The 19,249-nt window shown below is 41.6% G+C and overlaps 1 protein-coding gene across 4 annotated transcripts in view; it reads right to left on the bottom strand.

Annotated features, from left to right (window-relative positions):
- Nucleotides 1-17,383: 17,383 nt before the first annotated feature.
- Nucleotides 17,384-19,249, bottom strand: part of RAI14 (retinoic acid induced 14) — a 266,149-nt gene continuing 264,283 nt past the window's right edge. For all 4 annotated transcript variants that reach the window (XM_030193017.1, XM_030193015.1, XM_030193019.1 and 1 more), the window contains one exon: nt 17,384-18,558. In XM_030193017.1, the coding sequence (XP_030048877.1) occupies nt 18,481-18,558 (78 nt within the window). In that variant the 3' untranslated portion in view covers nt 17,384-18,480. The remainder of the gene's footprint in view (nt 18,559-19,249) is intronic.

Here is a 19,249-nt window from a genome sequence, read left to right as displayed (position 1 = left end):
AATTTTTACTATATATTTTTGCTTCCAACGCTAATTTCTTCTCAAAGTCCTTTTTTGCCCTCCTTATCTCCGCTTTGCATTTGGCTTGGCATTCCTTATGATCTATCCTGTTACTTTCAGTTGGTTCTCTTCTCCACTTTCTGAAGGATTGTTTTTTGGCTCTAATGATTTCCTTTATCTTACTGTTTAGCCACGCCGGCTGACGTTTAGTCTTTTTTCCCTTTTTTCTAATACGTGGAATATATTTGTCCTGAACCTCCAGGATGGTGTTTTTAAACAGCATCCACGCCTGATGCAAGTTTTTTACTCTGCGAGCTGCTCCTTTCAGTCTTTTTTTCACCATTTTTCTCATTTTGTCGTAATCACCTTTTCTATAGTTAAACGCTAGCGTACTTGATTTCCTAGTTTCACTTCCTTCAATGCCAATATCAAAACCGATCATATTATGATCACTGTTATCAAGCGGCCCTCGTATCGTTACCCCCTGCACTAGATCATGAGCACCACTAAGGACTAAGTCTAGTATTTTTCCTTCTCTTGTCGGCTCCTGAACTAGCTGTTCCATGAAGCTGTCCTTGATTTCATCAAGAAATCTTATGTCCCTTGCGTGTACAGATGTTACATTAACCCAGTCTATATGCGGGTAATTGAAATCCCCCATTATTATTGTGTTGCCCAGTTTGTTTGCGTCCCTGATTTCCTTTAACATTTCCGCATCCGTCTGTTCGTCCTGGCCAGGCGGACGGTAGTACACTCCTATCACTATCCTTTTCCCCTTTGCACATGGAATTTCAATCCACAGTGATTCCAAGGAGTGTTTTGTTTCCTGCAGAATTTTCAATCTATTTGATTCAAGGCTCTCGTTAATATACAATGCTACCCCTCCACCAATCCGATTCACCCTATCACTACGATATAATTTGTACCCCGGTATGACAGTGTCCCACTGGTTATCCTCCTTCCACCAGGTCTCAGAGATGCCTATTATATCTAATTTTTCATTTAGTGCAATATATTCCAACTCCCCCATCTTATTTCTTAGGCTCCTGGCATTCGCATATAGACATTTCAAACTATGTTTGTTGTTCCTAAGTACATCATGCTTAGTACTTGACAGTATTAATTGGCAATCTTTTGTCTGATTTTTATTGTTATTTAAAGATACCCGATCTACTACAATCTCTTTTGCAACCTCACTATCAGGATACTCTATCTTCCCTGTTATGGTGATATCTTTGAAAGATACCTTATCCCGAACCATGCTCTTTTGAGCGACTGTCGGCCTTCCCCCCATTTCTAGTTTAAAAGCTGCTCTATCTCCTTCTTAAACGCCGATGCCAGCAGCCTGGTCCCACTCTGGTTAAGATGGAGCCCATCCTTTCGGAATAGGCTCCCCCTTCCCCAGAATGTTGCCCAGTTCCTAACAAATCTAAAGCCCTCCTCCCTGCACCATCGTCTCATCCACGCATTGAGACTCTGGAGCTCTGCCTGTCTCTTGGGCCCTGCGCGTGGCATAGGTAGCATTTCAGAAAATGCTACCCTGGAGGATCTGGATTTCAGCTTTCTACCTAAGAGCCTAAATTTTGCTTCCAGAACCTCTCTCCCACATTTTCCTATGTCATTAGTACCCACATGTACCAAGACAGCCGTCTCCTCCCCAGTCCTCCAGGACTAAACAGTAGCATATAATGCAGGCTGGGTGACAGCAGCTGCTGCTTCCTGCACATGCCTGAAAAGCACCTGATTGGCACTCAGACTGAGACTGGGTGGACCTGAGCTCAGACTGCCCACCCAGGCCCACCCATAGCTACACCCATGCCCCGTATCTTTAGAAGCAGAGAAAGGAGTAACATGTCCTCTTCTTGGGGTTACGTATCGATGTATTGGGCGGGGCAGGATGCTGCCATTTTGAAGGAGGCACCGCAGGAGGGAGTGCTCTCCCCACTCCAATTCTAAAGGTACAGGGAAGGGGTGTTTGGGGGGGCACTAGACCACCAGCATGGGTGGGGGTAGGGTTGCCCACTGGGCCACCAAGGAAACTTGTCTGTGTGTGTGTGGGGGGGGGGGGGGGGCTGTAAACTTGCAAATACGTGCTGGACAGGGCTCTCCATTCCTCCCCAATATTCTACAAACCCCAACCCCAGCTCTGACCTGGTGTAGAGTTTGCCATGGAAGCAGTGCTTCCCGCTGAGCATGGGAAAGAATAGATAATAGGGCAGGAGCAAATGTGGGTGCTAATAGCCTCTAGGTTCCATGTTTGCTTCTGATCATCGGGGCCCAAGTACCTTTGCCCATATCCACTAGTTCTCATGTTCCCTCAAACATTCCAGTGAGGTACTCATGGCTGGAATGTATGTGTGCAATAGTAGCCAGGTCTCCTAAGATAAATGATCCAGTTTCTTGGTCTGTCATCTTCAAATTACTTGTGTACCTTGAGTTTGTATCTGGAAAATGCTGAGTAATGAATTTAACAGTATAATTCAATCCAAGGATGAACTAGAAAGATTTCAAAAGGTCTACAAATTCATGTGACACATTTGTGATTTAAATCATTGAACTGGAGTGGATGTTTTCCTAACAGATAAAGAGGCTTGCAAAGTTAGACTGTTCAGTCTGACTACAATACTGTGGAAAATCAAAATATTTGTTTTCCTCCAGACGGGATATCTCATTTCAAGGACCAGCAGTAGCCAGTAGCTAACTAGCTATGCAGAGGTTGATATCATGCACAAGGTCAGAGAGGAGCACCTAAGCCTCGTTTCTATTGGGGAAAGTTAACAGGCCACCAAAAAGTGACCTTCAGAAGCAGCATTGTGCAAGTCTGAAATGTCCCGTTAATTGGTTGGCCTTCTGCACCTTATCACACAATGTGAACTCAAACAGATTTTTCCAGAGTTGTAATGTAAACATTAACATTCTAACACAAAAAAAGCATGCTCTCTGATTCAGTACTGGAAGGGTGGTAAAGTATTCTGTTTGAAAGGAATGACACGTTTTAAGTGGTACAAAAATCAGCTTGTTAAATACAGTACAAAGGGTCTGGCACATAACCAATAATTATTAATAATTACAGCTCAGTGTTATACCTATCCTTATTCAATTAAGTGAAATAAAATGTGCTCAGTTCTAACAAATTCACACCATTACATCCCCAAGGGAATACTTAGTGGAATCATAGGACCCATCATCGCACATCAAGGAGTTCCATTATCCAGATCAAAGTATGTACATACTCTTGCTGTTTCCTGTGGCTCAAATGAAAACAAAGACGTTATGTCTATCAATCATCCTCTGAGAGGGCGTGGCTTTGAGTTCCCTTCAGGGTGTTTGGCGAAAGGCATTTCACAAGTAGAGTTTGTCTCCTTTTGAAAAAGCGTTTTGAAACGATCAGAGTCAAGGGGATGTGATTAACAGAATGAGTAGTCATTCACAATTTCACAGGGCATGCACATTATGGGGGGCAGTGGAATCATTTATAGATAAGGTGCTTTTGGTACAACAAGCGATGAGTAAATAATGTTAAGCTACCCTAAACAGAGCACATTGCTAGGCATGTTTGATTAGTATGAATACTTAATTAGATGTAATATTCTAATATTTTGATGTTACCTCTTCTACCCATATATACATATATTAGTCCATCAACAGAACTTAGCCAGAAATGTTGATTAGATACCATGTAATAAGTTGAAATTTGTTGTGTGCTATGTTTAGTGATCTACAGCAATCTCATTAGAGAGAATATACATGCTATATGAGTGGATAAGTAGGTATGACATGCAAGCTCATTTGATGCATTAAGCTTAGGGAGAGCATGTAATGTCAGAAGGATTCAGGGAATTGGTTTTTAACTACCTGAGCAGTAAACATGAGAGTGATTGATAGACATCCTTGGGGATGTAATGGTGTGAATTTGTTAGAACTGAGCACATTTTATTTCACTTAATTTAATTGAATAAGGATTAGGTATAACACTGAGCTGCAATTATTAATAACTAATAATTAATAACTAAATATTAATAATTAGTTTTCAGGATAATCTACGGTGATGTACCTGAACTGGTTGACTTACCACCCAGAAACAGATCCACTAACTTACACTATCCAGACTGTAATGGCTTAAAATATAAATCAATTTACGCCTCAAATGTCACTTACATTGGCACTCAACTGTGGAATGCCCTACCCAAACCAGTAAAATCTACCCAGAACTACCTAAACTTTAGGAAATTATTGAAATCAGTATTGTTTAAAAAGGCTTATTCCCCAGGCTCAACTTAATCAGAATTATACTTTACCATCATATGACCCAATGGACACTAATTACACATTATTATCTTCCTCATTTTATTATTGATTGTTAATTCTATTTTACTTAACTATTGTTGTTTCAATTGTTATTCATACCTTATTTCTCAATTTGCAAAACTGTACTTATTTGCATTGCAACTTCATTACAGTACTATTGTAAGCCACTTTGAGCCTGCAATCAGTGGGGGAAAAAAGTGGGATACAAATGTGATAAATAAAATAAAATAAAAAAATAACAACTTAACTATTTAGGGGCCCAGTTAATTTGAGATTTGTATACTTCCCAGTTTCATGTAATTACATAACCAATATTACCAATCAAAAACTAATATACCATGCAAAACATTATGGATAGTTGAATTACAACAGCTACAAATACATTTATGATCTATGATCTGGGTGAAGGAAAATTTAAAACAGAGTGACAAATACAGATTACAATGTGAATAAGAGATTCTAAAGCATGAGTATGTTGGACATCCAATTTCTTTAGGTTCAATAGCAGATTAATAGAAAAGAAAGGACGATGAGACAGACCAACTCAATGAATTTCTATGTGTTTCTTTTTGAGGGAGACAGTGATGTGTCTCTTGGCTCCAAGTGATCTGAACACAGAGAGCTGATGCACTGGGGATTCTGTAATAGTGGCTGAAATGTACAACTTTTCTGTACTCTCAGACAGTAGGTAGGTGTGTTACACAAACCTGGAGCAGCTTGGAATCTGAATGTATTCAGCATGACTACAAAACTAAAGCTGTCAAAAGAAAGAAGGCTACTTAATGGTATTAATTGCTAGGATCATCAGCATGATAATACAAGTCGTAAGACCAACATCACTGAAATAAACCATCTTTTATCCTTATTTATTTAATTTTAGTTCATCCCTTTTTAGTAGTATTACAAGACACGTTTCATTCAGGTACAGTATATATTTCTCTGTCCCCAGGGTGCTTCTAAGAGAAGAGATGAATTGAAGTTTAGGAAGTTACTGAAGGCCATGAAATTAAAGGAATGCTTTGGCAAGCAAATGAAGAGGTTTTTTTTTTTTTTCCCAATTTTTGTTTTAGCTGCTATTATGTTTTTATATAGCTCTGATTGTAATCTGCTACATTGCATTGCGAAGAACAGAATGATAATTTAAGGTTGTACCTGAAACAATGGAGCGTTATAGTGACTTGCCCAACATCACAAAAGGCAGCAGTGAGATTTGAACTCTGGCTTCACTGATTTGCAGCCCACTGCTCTAACCATCTTCTTGGGAAGGATTATGCCTATAACAGTGTGCAGTAAATTTCCCCTTCTCCCACAAACCAGGAGGCTTTTCAAAATATATGAGATGTTGACAAAAAAATATGGCAAACTATAAATGATCACTTCACCACATGGCTCCATTCACTACTACTTAACATTTCTAAAGCGCTACTGGGGTTACGCAGCGCTGTACAATTTAACATAGAGAGACGGTCCCTGCTCAAGGAGCTTACAATCTAAGAGACAAGTGAACAGACAGTCCGATAGGGGCGGTCAAATTGGGGCAGTCTGGATTTACTGAACGGTAAGAGTTAGGTGCCGAATGCAGCATTGAAGAGGTGGGTTTTAAGCAAAGACTTGAAGATGGGCAGGGAGGGGGCTTGGCGTAAGGGCTCGGGAAGGTTGTTCCAAGCATAGGGCGAGGCGAGGCAGAATGAGCGGAGCCTGGAGTTGGTGGTGTTGGAGAAGGGTACAGAGAGGGGGGGATTTGTCCTGTGAACGGAGGTTACGGGCGGGAACATAAGGGGAGATGAGGGTAGAGAGGTAGTGAGGGGCAGCAGACTGAATGCATTTGTAGGTAAGAAGGAGAAGCTTGAATTGAATGCGGTATCTGATTGGAAGCCAGTGAAGTGACCTGAGGAGAGGGGTGATATGAGTATATCGGTTCTGGCGGAATATGAGACGTGCCGCAGAGTTCTGAACAGATTGAAGGGGGGATAGATGGCTAAGTGGGAGGCCGGTGAGGAGTAAGTTGCAGTAGTCAAGGCGAGAGGTAATGAGAGCATGGATGAGAGTTCGGGTGGTGTGTTCAGAGAGGAAAGGGCGGATTTTGCTGATGTTAAAGAGGAAGAAGCGGCAGGTCTTGGCAATCTGCTGGATATGCGCAGAGAAGAGGGAGGAGTCAAAGATGACTCCGAGGTTGCGGGCAGATGAGACGGGGAGGATGAGGGTGTTATCAACTGAGATAGAAAGTGGAGGAAGAGGAGACGTGGGTTTTGGTGGAAAGACGATGAGCTCGGTCTTGGACATGTTCAGTTTCAGGTGGCGGTTGGACATCCAGGCAGCAATGTCAGATAGGCAGACTGATACCTTTGCCTGGGTCTCTGCGGTGATGTCTGGTGTGGACAGATATAGCTGGGTATCATCAGCATAGAGATGATTCTGGAAACCATAAGATGAGATCAGGGCGCCCAGGGAAGAAGTGTAGATTGAGAAGAGAAGGGGTCCAAGGACAGATCCCTGGGGAACACCAACAGATAGGGGGATAGGGGTGGAGGAAGATCCATGAGAATGAACTCTGAAGGTGCGGTGGGAGAGATAGGAGGAGAACCAGGAGAGGACAGAGCCCTGGAACCCAAATGAGGACAGTGTGGCAAGAAGTAAGTCATGATTGACAGTGTCAAGCGGCGGATAGATCAAGGAGGATGAGGATGGAGTAGTGGCCTCTGGATTTGGCAAGGAACAGGTCATTACAGACTTTAGAGAGTGCTGTTTCTGTCGAGTGAAGAGGGCGAAAACCGGATTGAAGTGGATCGAGGATGGTATGAGAGGAGAGAAAATCAAGGCAGCGACTGTGAACAGCACGCTCAAGTATTTTGGAGAGGAAGGGTAGGAGGGAGATGGGGCAGTAATTGGAGGGACGGGTAGAGTCAAGTGATGGTTTTTTGAGGAGAGGTGTGACTACGGCGTGCTTGAAGGTGTCAGGGACAGTTGCAGTGGAGAGAGAGAGGTTGAGGATATGACAGATGGAGGGGGTGACAGTATGAGAGATGATGTTAAGTAAGTTGGTGGGGATGGGATCAGAAGAGTAGGTGGTGGATTTCGAGGAGGAAAGAAGGCGAGCGGTTTCCTCCTCGGTGATGACAGGAAAGGAGGAGAAAAAGGCCTGGGTTGGTTGGGTGAGGGTTCCAGGGTGAAGAAGAGATGGCTTGGTAGTGAACTCAAGGTTGATCTTTTGCACCTTGTCGCGGAAGTAATCAGCCAGTGATTGAGGAGTGAGTGAGGGTGGGGTGGGAGTGGAGGGCACTTTGAGGAGGGAGTTAAGGGTGGAGAAGAGACGACGGGGGTTGGAGCTGAAAGAATTGGTCAATTGGGTGTAGTAGTCCTGTTTGGCAAGGAAAAGGGAGGAGTGGAAGGAGGATAGCATGAATTTGTAGTGAAGGAAGTCTGAATGAGTGCGAGATTTCCTCCAGAGGCGTTCAGCAGATCGGGCGCAGGAGCGAAGCTGACGGATGCAAGGGGTCAGCCAGGGCTGGGGATTAGTATGCTTTGTGGGACGGGAGGTGGAAGGTGCGAGGGTGTCCAGAGCAGAGGAGAGAGTGGCATTGTAAGCGGAGACAGCCTTGTTGACAGACTCGGAGGACATGATGGAGGGGAGGAGATTAGAAATATTAGAGGATAGGGTGGGAGGGTCAATAGCCTGGAGATTCCTGGAGGTAGTGGTTAAAGTTGGACGGGGCTGGGGGTGAAGAAGTGTGAAGGTGATTTAGGTGATAATCGGAGAGAGGAAGAGTTGAAACATGGAAATTGGAGGGAGAGCCGGAAGAGGAGAGGACGAGGTCAAGACAATGGCTGTCTCGGTGAGTAGGGGTGGTGGAGCAAAGCTGGAGGTTGAAGGAGGATGTTAGAGTGAGGAACTGAGAAGCGTGAGGGTCGGACTGGTCATCAACGTGTATGTTAAAATCTCCGAGAATGAGGAACGGAGATGAGGGTTCAAGAAAGACGGAAAGCCAGGCATTGAAGTCGGTGAGGAAGGAAGAGAGGGGTTTATTAGGGGGGCAGTAAATGACTGCCACTCTGAGTGGTAATGGGTAGAATAGCCGGATGGAGTGAGCTTTAAAGGATGAGAAGCAGTGAGACTGTGGTAGGAGGAGGGGTTGGAAACTACAGGAGGGCGAGAGAAGTAGTCCAATGCCTCCACCGCGGCCAGTTGGGCGTGGAGTGTGGGAGAAGAGATAACCTCCATGACAAAGGGCCGCGACTGAGGCAGAGTCATCAGGGGAGAGCCAGGTTTCAGTTAGGGCGAGCAGTTGAAGGGAACGAGAGATGAAGAGATCGTGGGTGAAGGGCAGTTTGTTGCAGACCGAGTGGGCATTCCACAAGGCACATGAGAAGGGGAGGGAAGAGGGGGGAGGAGGGGAATAGAAACGAGATTGGAGACATCACGGAATAGTTTGCATGGATAGGACAGATTAGGGGGGCCTGGATTAGGATTAATGTCTCCCGTGGATAGCAGGAGGAGGAGCAAGAGAGTGCGGAGGAGGGTGGGGGAGGTCGGGCGACGAAGACGGGGTGCACTGAGGAGGAATGGTGATGGGTTAATGGCAGGAAGGAGGTGTTGAAGGTTAAGAGCGAGGAAGGAGGAGGGGGCCAAGAGAGGTGGTGAGGGATGCCGTAGCGAGCAGGACGGGAGGGAACACGGGTGGGCAATGAGTTCAAGCGGTAGACAGCAGTAAGGGGAGGGGAAAAAGATTAGGAAGGGACAGGGCAAGGAAGAGAATGTGGACAGGGGCCATAAGTAGTGATTGCGGTGTAACAGGTGTATGTGTAGTGATTGAGGTGAGAAGCAGATAGAGCAGATAGCTGGATTGGAGGCTTGGAATTGAAGGGATTGATGGACTGGAGAGCAGGTAAGTCAATGGCTGACAAGTTAGCAGCAGGCAACTTGCAGGCGGGCTGGAGCAAGCTGGTGCAGATGGACAGGAACGAAGTCAATGGCTGACAAGTTAGCAGGTAGGCAGGTAAGTCAGTGGCTGAACAGCTAGCAAGTGGGCTGGAGCATACTGGTGCAGATGGACAGGAACGAGCAGGGAGAAACTGGAGAGCAGGTAAGTCAATGGCTGACAAGTTAGCAAGTTAGCAGGCAGGCAAGTGAGTCAATGGCTGACAAGCTAGCAGGTGGGCTGGAACAGGCTGGTGCAGATGGACAGGAACGAGCAGGGAGAAGCTGGAGCAAGCAGGTGCAGATGGACAGGAACGAGCAGGGAGAAACTGGAGAGCAGGTAAGTCAATGGCTGACAAGTTAGCAGGCAGGCAAGTTAGAACAGTGTTGTCCTCTATAAATCTTGAGTTTGGCAGTCAGTGTAATGAATTACAGCACTGATTTTTAAAAAGGCTATTAGTAGTAAATTACAGATTATTAAATTTAATATACTGCAATACATAATAAAATATCAAAGCAGTTTACAATTTAAAAATTACATACTACAAAAGCAATACAAATACAATAAAAGCAGAAAACCAGTTGTCAACCGTTAATTATCGTTGATTTTGAAGGTGGCCACACCTACTTTGAGTCACAGCAGCCAATCAGCATCAAGGATTCACCCACACCACATCCACTCTGCCCAAGCCCCACCCACCCCTTCAATGTCATCACTGCATATGCATAATCCTGCCCCTAGCCCCATCTTAGTTACATAACTCTCCCAATATCCCATCCCTTTTCACATAACCCACCCCTTTGGTGACATTACAGGAAGTGACCTAGCTCCCTCAGGCCATGCCCTTTTTCTAAGATGGCAGCAATTACTGGATACAAGGAGGTTTGATAACAGGAAACAGCATGAGACTATCTAGCGCATTATATGGGCTGAAGCCCATAGTGAAGGGAAATCTTGCCTCACCAATCTACATTTCTTTGAAGGGGTGAACAAACATGTGGATAAAGGCGAGCCGGTTGATATTGTGTATCTGGATTTTCAGAAGGCGTTTGACAAAGTACCTCATGAAAGACTCCAGAGGAAATTGGAGAGTCATGGGATAGGAGGTAGTGTTCTATTGTGGATTAAAAACTGGTTAAAAGATAGAAAACAGAGAGTAGGGTTAAATGGTCAGAATTCTCAATGGAGAAGGGTAGTTAGTGGGGTTCCTCATGGCTCTTTGCTGGGACCGCTGCTTTTGAACATAAATGACCTAGAGATGGAAGGCACTAGTGAGGTAATTAAATTTGCTGATGATACAAATTTATTCAAAGTCATTAAATCACAGGAGGATTGTGAAAAATTACAAGAGGACCTTACGAGACTGGAGCATGCAGCATAAGAATAAACATGCATTAGGGCTTGCTGTCTTAAAAATCAAGCAGCTTTTTTTTGCTGCTAGCCCTATACTGTTCAGAAAAGGAATTTTAAAACAGCATGATTTGAGAGGTGAGTTTAAAACAGGCAATCTGATGGTCTCTGTGAACGATAGCTTGCTGTCTGTCAAGCTGCAAGGAAAGAGGAGAGGGGGAATGATTGGAAAACTATTAGTGATGAATTTTAAAACAAACCTAACTGTTCAACTAGTTCTTTTGCATATGTGCCCTTTATAGCCTAAAATGTAATTTTGTTTTTCCTGAACCGGCTAAAACGCCGCTGAGAGAAAAAAAAACCATGACAGAGGCTTGAGAGGACTTGGGGGGGGGGGGGGTCTGGGGACAAGCCTTTTTGCAGCACTATTTAGAAAAAGGAGTTTAAAGTAGTCTGAAGGCTAAAAAAAAAAATATATGCTTATTTTCTTTCCTGCCAGACAGAAAAAAAAGTTTAAGCTGCGCACGGTTCTCCTAAGCTGTAGATGGTGTTGGGTGCTTTTGATATCACTTCCTGTCACATGACCCCCATCCAAGATGGCAGCAAGTAGTGTGAACAGGAAATGTGTCTAGTAGTCACTACCAAGAAGGGTTGATTGAGAATAGGAGATGGCATGTCGTCAAAAAGTTGAAGCCACTTAGATCTGTTTTCCCTTCCCCCATGCAGTTGTCGTTCTGTGTACACTCAAAACTAAGCATTGTCGTTCTTTATTGTTGGTAGCACTTTTATTTACTCTCACTTATATTTTCAAACATGCCAGCTTGTGCAGCATATGGATGTACACAGAGGAAGTATAACACCACAATAAGTTTTCATAGGTACAGTAGTAATTTGTTATAAATCATAATCAGTGTGTCATTTGAAGGGGCTGGTTATAGGGACACTAGCATGTGTTATATTTGTGGAGATTTTTTTCTCCTGGTAAAGGGTCACTAAAACCATCATGTTATGAGAATCAGGTGCTCAACATTCAGAGTTTCCATGCAATGATATATTATAAAAATGCACTTAATATACAATAATGAAGGCAAAGCTTCCTTCATGCAGAAGTTGTCAGTCTAAATGTGCCAACGTTTTCCAGTTCTGTGATATATACTCATTATTTTAACAGCATTTTCTCAGTTATTAGCCAAATACAAGTACAATTATGTTAATTAATAAGTTGTCGATGTTACTGAATTCTATTATTCTGTCTCACTGTATTTCCAGTTTTGGCACAGTAAGTCATCACAAGGACAAAATATAAGAAAGCCAATGGACTGCATTAGGGGCTTATAGCCCATTTAGCTATGTTTAAACAAATGAGAGATCTGCCTGAAAGAAAATATGTATTATTTTTTGACTTATGAAAACCACTTATCCCTGAAACATGCTCAAAACAAAATCCATTTGTACAAAAGAGATGAGGTAAAGATATGATTCCATATGCCCCAGTGAAAGAAGTTTAATTTTACTTTAAAATCTTTAACACACCAGGCTTCCCAAGGCAGATTACAACAGTTATGAACCCATCAGTAAACAGGACACCCTCACTGAAATTTGGCAATATTTTACTGTACTGTATAGAACAATGTAGAAAAATAAGCACAAAATATAGCCTTTATTAGTGCTGTTTCCACCAGCTACAATGTTTGAAGCTGTTTTATTGATATTCAGTTTTGACTTCATGTTATTTATATCTATACTAGTAAAAAAAAGCCCCGTTTCTGATGCAAATGAAACGGGGGCTAGCAATGTTTTCTTCTGTGTGCATGTGGGAGTGTGTGTGTCCCTGCCCTCTCTCCCCTCCCCCCTCTGAATCCTTCACTGTTACAGAGCCAGCGATTTGATTTCGTGCTCTGCTGTTTTCCTTCACTGACTGTGTTACAGAGAGGGCGGGGCAGACACTCATAGGGAAACCGGATATCTCGCCCCCTTCACACTTCCGGCTGGAGGCTTCATAGAACGTTGGTCTTGCCTTTTATATAGAGAGATATGGGAAGCTTTCAAATAAATTAAGAAGTTGTCAAATAAGTACAAAAAAAAAAAACCCTTTTGTCCTCCACCTTTTAAGGCACTACTTCTACAACTGGAGCAGCTTTTGACTTTTTATACATGGACCACACATAGGCAGTCTGTTATTTCTAATAATCTTTTACTATTGTTTTCAGTAGTGTTTGCTATTGTTTTGGGTGAACCAGTGTGGTGCAATCTCTGCCTACTGGCTTCAACCCATACAATGGGCTAAATAGCCTTCCTGTTCTCAATCTAACCTCGTTTGTCACTACCATCTTGGAAAAGGGGCATGGCCTGGGTGGAGTAATTACTTCCTGTGATGTCGCAAAGGGGCAGAGTTTGGGACAGGGTTATGCAAATAAGGCAGGACTAGGGGTGGCATTATACAAAAGGAGTGGGATATAGGCTGGGCTATGATATATCTGGTGACATCATCAAAGTGGGCAGGGCAGATGGGACTTAGGCAGATAGTGGACATGGCCCGAGCAGATCCTCAATTCTGATTGGCTGACATGACAGGAACTGGGCATGGCCATCTGTCAAAATCAAAGATAATTAACTGTTGACAAATAGTGTGGGCCTATAATTAAGAATTCTTAAAGTATTATATATTACCTTGTGTGACTAGACATGCCTTCTAGCTGGATAGCTGAAGTAGCAGATTACCACATGTTTTGTTTCTTAAATCCATATTCAGTAAGCAATAGCCTAGTAATAGTTTTGATAACATAAGACAATGACATCAAGCCCTGGAGAATGAATGGGTGAGTGGGTGACTTATAGTCTTTGCTATTGTGTTACCACAGGTTCAGCTGTTCCCTGAATGTGGTTTTGAGACCACCACTGATAACTGTAGTGGATTACTTCATAAAGAAAAGATTTCTGTTAGAGGACTTTGGAAAAAATGTACAGCCCCCCTTTTCTGCACAAGTAGGAGTATGGAAGATGTTGTCAACTATGACAGTCCAATTTCAGTAGTTAAAAAAAAAAAAAGACTTCAAAATAAAGAAAGGATTGTGAAATATCTTGAATTCTGCAGTTTATAGGATATAACAAACAACATATCACTGGAGCTGGGGGTGAGTATGCCACATATTTGATTTTTTAATTGAGTGTCCACACATTTAAATCAAATAGCACTTTGACCAGAAAAACCTTGCAATAAGTTGTAGACTGTTTTTATTTGACTAACTTATGAGAACTATCTTTTCAGGCATTCAGGCAACACATGTAAGCTCATTGTGCACATGATGAAATAAGCATAAATAGTGAAAGCTAGCAGCATATTTAGTCCAATAAAAAAGATATTTAATTGACCTTTATTTTTACATTGTAAGTGGACTAACAAAATAACCACAATTCCTCCCCCCTATGGGTTTTGACATTGCCTCACACAGATGGCTTACAAATTCAATGACCTGAGAGTGGAACCCAACATTGATAAACTGGATGAGTGAGGCAGAAAAAGATGCTAACCAAGAATTTACTTGAAGAGAGGAAGGGGACAGATGGCATGCCATATGGATCAGTCCCAACACTGTTTCTGTGTTTCCAGAAGCAGGATTTCAGAGAAGCCAGAACAGACATGATATATTCTTGCACATCACATTAATATACACATTTCAGATGGCCCTGTTTCGCTGACAGCCAAGAGGTCCACCATGCATATATCAGAAATGTCCATACACTGGGTAGCCAATGTATGTAAACTGCTCTCATGCATATTCATTGATATCTGAAAAACACAAAAGGGGCTAATGGTAGCAGGGGCAAAATTGGAAATCAAAATTTAGAAATACATGGGACAAGTACAGGAGCTCCTAAGTAGGGGGAAAACAAGTACATAGTAAAAAAACAATAGTAACATAGTAAATGATGGCAGATAAAGGCCTGAATGGTCCATCCAGTCTGCCCAACAAGATAAACTCATTTTACGTGGTATGTGATACTTTATATGTATACCCGAGCTTGATTTGTCCTTGCTTAAATTCTCAGGTCACGGACAATTGAAACTTGGGTATAAAAGGAGGTCAAATAGGGTCAGCAGTATTATACTACATGTGAGTCTCTGTCACACAGTTTCCCCCCCTTCTATCCTAACCAGAATTTTAGTATTCTCCCTTCCCTTCCTCTATTCCTTCTTAGTTGAACTATTCTCCTCTTTATCAGTCTGTAAGTCACTCTGATAGCTTGTTCGATGGGCAGGGTAGAAAGCACTAAAACTTGGAAATGGAAATGGGCTGACTAGATAGACTTAGAAATCTTTATCTGTTGAAAGTTCATTGGTTTTGTAAATTCAGGACATGGGGATTTGGTTATTGGTTTGGTGGTGGTTTATTCCATAGGCAGCAGAGATTTTGTATTTCCTAGGGCCTTTAGACCAAGGATTCTTAATCTTTTTTGGTTCCCACACCCCTTTAAAAACTGATCAATGAAACCCTTGTACCCCCTTCCTAAGCCATATGCCCATTAGTGACTACTGACTGCTACGTATGTTGCCGTTTGCTGTTAACAATGCTAACATGTCGCTAAAATTACAGTATTATACAGTTATACTACCAAAGAAGCCACAAGTCTACAATGATACATAAATTATAATGTTGTTGAATAAAATGGCCATTTACAAATAACACATACTAGGAAACATTGTGTTCATAAGCACAATTATTGAGTAATTTAATTAGGTCACAGCCTTTGTCACAAAAGACACGATTGTGAAACCTGAGGAAGTAATATGCAAACGAAATAAAACAAACACGTTTTTCCACCATTAGTGTTTACCCTAGACCAATGCTCAAAACTGTGGTTCAGTTGTCGACAGCATAACAAACCTAAATCTTCACTACCCTAGCTGCAAGGGACTCAAGTACAAATCAACTTATGGACCCAGCTTCTCCTACATAAGCACGCAACTGTGGAATGACCTACCGAAAGCCATAAAAACAATGTACAACCACCTTAGCTTCCAGAAATCATTAAACACCATCCTGTTCGAAAAGGCATATCCTAAGGACCCAACTTAAGTGCCTAAACCCAGCAACACAACAAAACCAAAGCCCGTAATGAATACTGTATAACTCTTCTTCTCTACGATTCTCCTAATGTGTCCGTAAAACATGAACCTCTTTGATAATAACATCACTTTGTATTTGTTTCATCACCGGAGGCAATTAACGCCTCACGGTACTATGTAAGCCACATTGAGCCTGCAAATAGGTGGGAAAATGTGGGGTACAAATGTAACAAATAAATAAAATAAAATAACACACATATTGTCAAATGTATTTAGTCTGTTTCTGTTCTGGCCAAATTCCTTTGAAAACTGTCCTAATAACTGTCTTCATTCTGTCTAAAAAGTTTCAGTAAATTACCCCATTCAACCTCTTTTAGCCACCACTGGTTAAGAATACTACCCTAGACTAATGGACTTCTTTATGTTAAGATTTGTTTATGTTCTTGAAAATGGAGTATGAAATATCATTTGATAAATGTACTATGCTGCCTTTTGAATAAAAAAAAGGTAACAAGTAGACATCATCTATCAGTTTTAAAACAGGGATGAAACTGAGAACAGGCTTGGTATTTTACCGAGCAGGAAACTGAAAGCTTGTTTTAGCTACTAGGGGCTCTCTGCCTAGACAGGAGAATCTTGCAGCAATGAAAAAAAAAGGAAAAAATGATCATGGGGATAAATATAATTACTATAAAGGTATTAATGTGATGTTAGATCAAAAAGCAAGCTACAGAATTTAGGTGTGATCGGAATTAAACACAACAAACTAGTAAAAAGTGAGAAACAGAAGGTGAAAAATGATGTTTATTTTTGTATAAGGAAATATTAGTTTAGATTTTTTTTTCCTGTAAATTACATAGAAAAACAAGTGATATGCTATAGCACTGTAAACATTCCAAGATTTAACAAAGATAGTTATAATAAATACAAAGAAAAAAGGCCAAATCTGTCAGGCAACCTTCAAAAAAGTCTGTAGTGTCCGATTTTTGTACTCAAAAAACATTTTAGTATTGCATGAAAAAGTCAGCTCATACCCATTCCCCTGGAGTAGCTTAAAATATCACCTGCCTACAAAGTACAGTCTGGAACAAGCTGGCATTAAAGAACCAAGGAGGGAGTAGAGAACTAAATTGTCTCTCAACTAAGGAGGTACCTACACACTGGTCATTCCTTGTACAATACAAAAATGAGGAACTTAGTACCACATATACTCCCATCTTCTTAGAACTCTGTGAAATGGCACATTTAGTTTTACTATCAAGTATGTGTACCAAAGCACTAGCCTACAACAATCAGCTGTGGAGTAGCAGGTTTTTAGATTTAGTACTTTTGGCTTATGTTTCACTTCAATAAATCCCATCTTCCCCCTCCATTTAGGATGCAAGTATGTGTTTCCAAGCAGCAGGAATTTCATCATCATTACCTATGCTCCATTGGTCTGAAATACATTGACGGACAGACCTATTATTAAGCTCTCTTTTGCTTCTAACTGCTTGGTACTCCTTATCTTGCCATTTTAATTGAGTTAATTTGAATCACAGCTGTCATTCATGGAAGGAGTGGCCTCAGGACTAATTACCATCATCTTACAATGCAACTTCTAAATTGTTACACAAAAATCTCCTAAGCTACAAAAGAATTACAAATTTTGTGTTTTAGTCACCTCTAGTTTATTTTGCTTAGTTTTCACAGATGGATAATTATAACCTAAAGGTTCAACATTTTCACTCTTTTTTGCTTTCCCATCCTCCTCCATCTAGGTGTATCTAGGTGTGCAAGCTCACATGTTTAAAAGCTGAACTCCTATTACTTTCCCAAGTGCATGCTGGTATTCTACGTAAGTTGTATGTCTTACTTGGATTGGGGGGGTGGGTGGAGGTAATAAAGCTAATTTGGATACTTTCATTAGGGTTGCTTATTATCTAAAAAAAAAAAAAAGGTATGACAAATATTAAGTGCACATAAGATTAATGGACAAATAGCTGTCTGACTATAGTCCATGCTTTATACCAAACAGCTCTAGTACACAGAGGCTGCATTTGAACATAAATTGACAGAAAATTGCCCACCTTCAATGCAGCTGAAGTCTGCGCGTTCCTCTACGGCACATATACTTTTAGTTACATCCAAGGAAGGCGTATTTAGGTTAGGGAAGGAAAAGTGCGCTCATAAAATTGCATTTTAGATCTGCATACTTATAAAGCAAAATTTACCCACACAGAGTAGGTGGAAGTGACTGTGTTAACCATGCACCCATGGCAATTTCCATGTATTTCACTTTGAGAAATACTGCAAAGACCATGGGTATAAGTATACATCATCTAAACCAGCAAGTACAGTCTGAAAACTGCCCCTGAAGTAGAGGGTGGCTTGTGATATGCACAAATTATTGTACAAGAGGGGAAGCTCAGAACCATCAAGCTTAATTCATTGATATCATCAGCCGGGATTTGTCACTGAAGTTCAAATGTGAAAACACAAAGCATTTAGTTACTTCTCCTTCACTTCACCCTTTCACTTATTCTTTTATAAATACATCTTACCAAACAGCTATTTCTTGAGACTTATTTACAGATGGAGTTGCAAAAGTTAGTACAAAAATTTGCAGTTGCACAAAAACTTGTAGAAAAATAAATATGTTTTGGGTACAAAAGGCTTCCTGAAGGGCCTGCAGCAGTCATTCACTAGCAATACAGTGCATACAATGGACAGAAGAGATCGGCAGACACTGGTGAAGGCTCCGATTCACTGGCATGGTAAAGTTACTGGCTGTAACTCAAATTTCCCTACAATGGCAGTGTGCAGCAGTGGCAATCAGCAGGAAAGTGAAAGCTCGCATCACTTTTTCGGGGACTGGCTCTTACACATAGTTAATATCTGCTTTAATACTCTTTGAACATCTTCATCCATTTGCCCCTAAGGGAGAAAGCAAAATAATTTCAGATTCAGGTGAACTAGGATAAGAACTGACCAAGAGGCATACCACAGAATAGGGAAACCTTGGCAACACTGCATTTATAAAAGTGTGACATTTTCAAGGAGCTGGAAGAGTTTAAACTCACTGACCTTTTAGTAAAACAACCCCCTTCCCCCAACCACAAACCAAAAACACAATAAAATGCAAAGAACAGTTCATACCATGCATTGATGATCAAACAAAAATGTCAGTCAACAAGAACAACATTCTAATTTCAAACAAGTGCCATCTGAAGCTGCACATTCCTCTGGTCCCAGGCCTGCACAGCTGTGGTCCCTTTGGATTTCACAGCATCTGATACAGGTGATAGTGGAGGGGATATCACTGTGGTGCAACCTCCAAGCTAGCTCTCTTGCCTCAAAAACAATGGCAACAGTAAATACAATCAAATCCTCAAAACATTCACATCCCAGCAATATCAGCAAGTGAAGTGTGTGAAGGCTAAAAGGCACTTAATTGGAGTGGATACAAGCTTTGAAGTAAACCATACTTCCATTTTAATTTCAGTATTAAAACAGAGGTAAAGCTACCTTCTAATTTTATCTCTGTTTTAACTATAGAGGCTTTCTGGTCCATACACCAGGAATTTCATGGACACAGCATCCCATGGGCAGCACAAGTCCTCAACCA

The sequence above is a fragment of the Microcaecilia unicolor genome, chromosome 2 (genome assembly GCF_901765095.1).
Source record: "Microcaecilia unicolor chromosome 2, aMicUni1.1, whole genome shotgun sequence".
NCBI classification, from domain to species: domain Eukaryota; kingdom Metazoa; phylum Chordata; class Amphibia; order Gymnophiona; family Siphonopidae; genus Microcaecilia; species Microcaecilia unicolor.
Note: the sequence above shows the minus strand (reverse complement) of the source record. Positions and strands in the feature narration are given on the sequence as shown.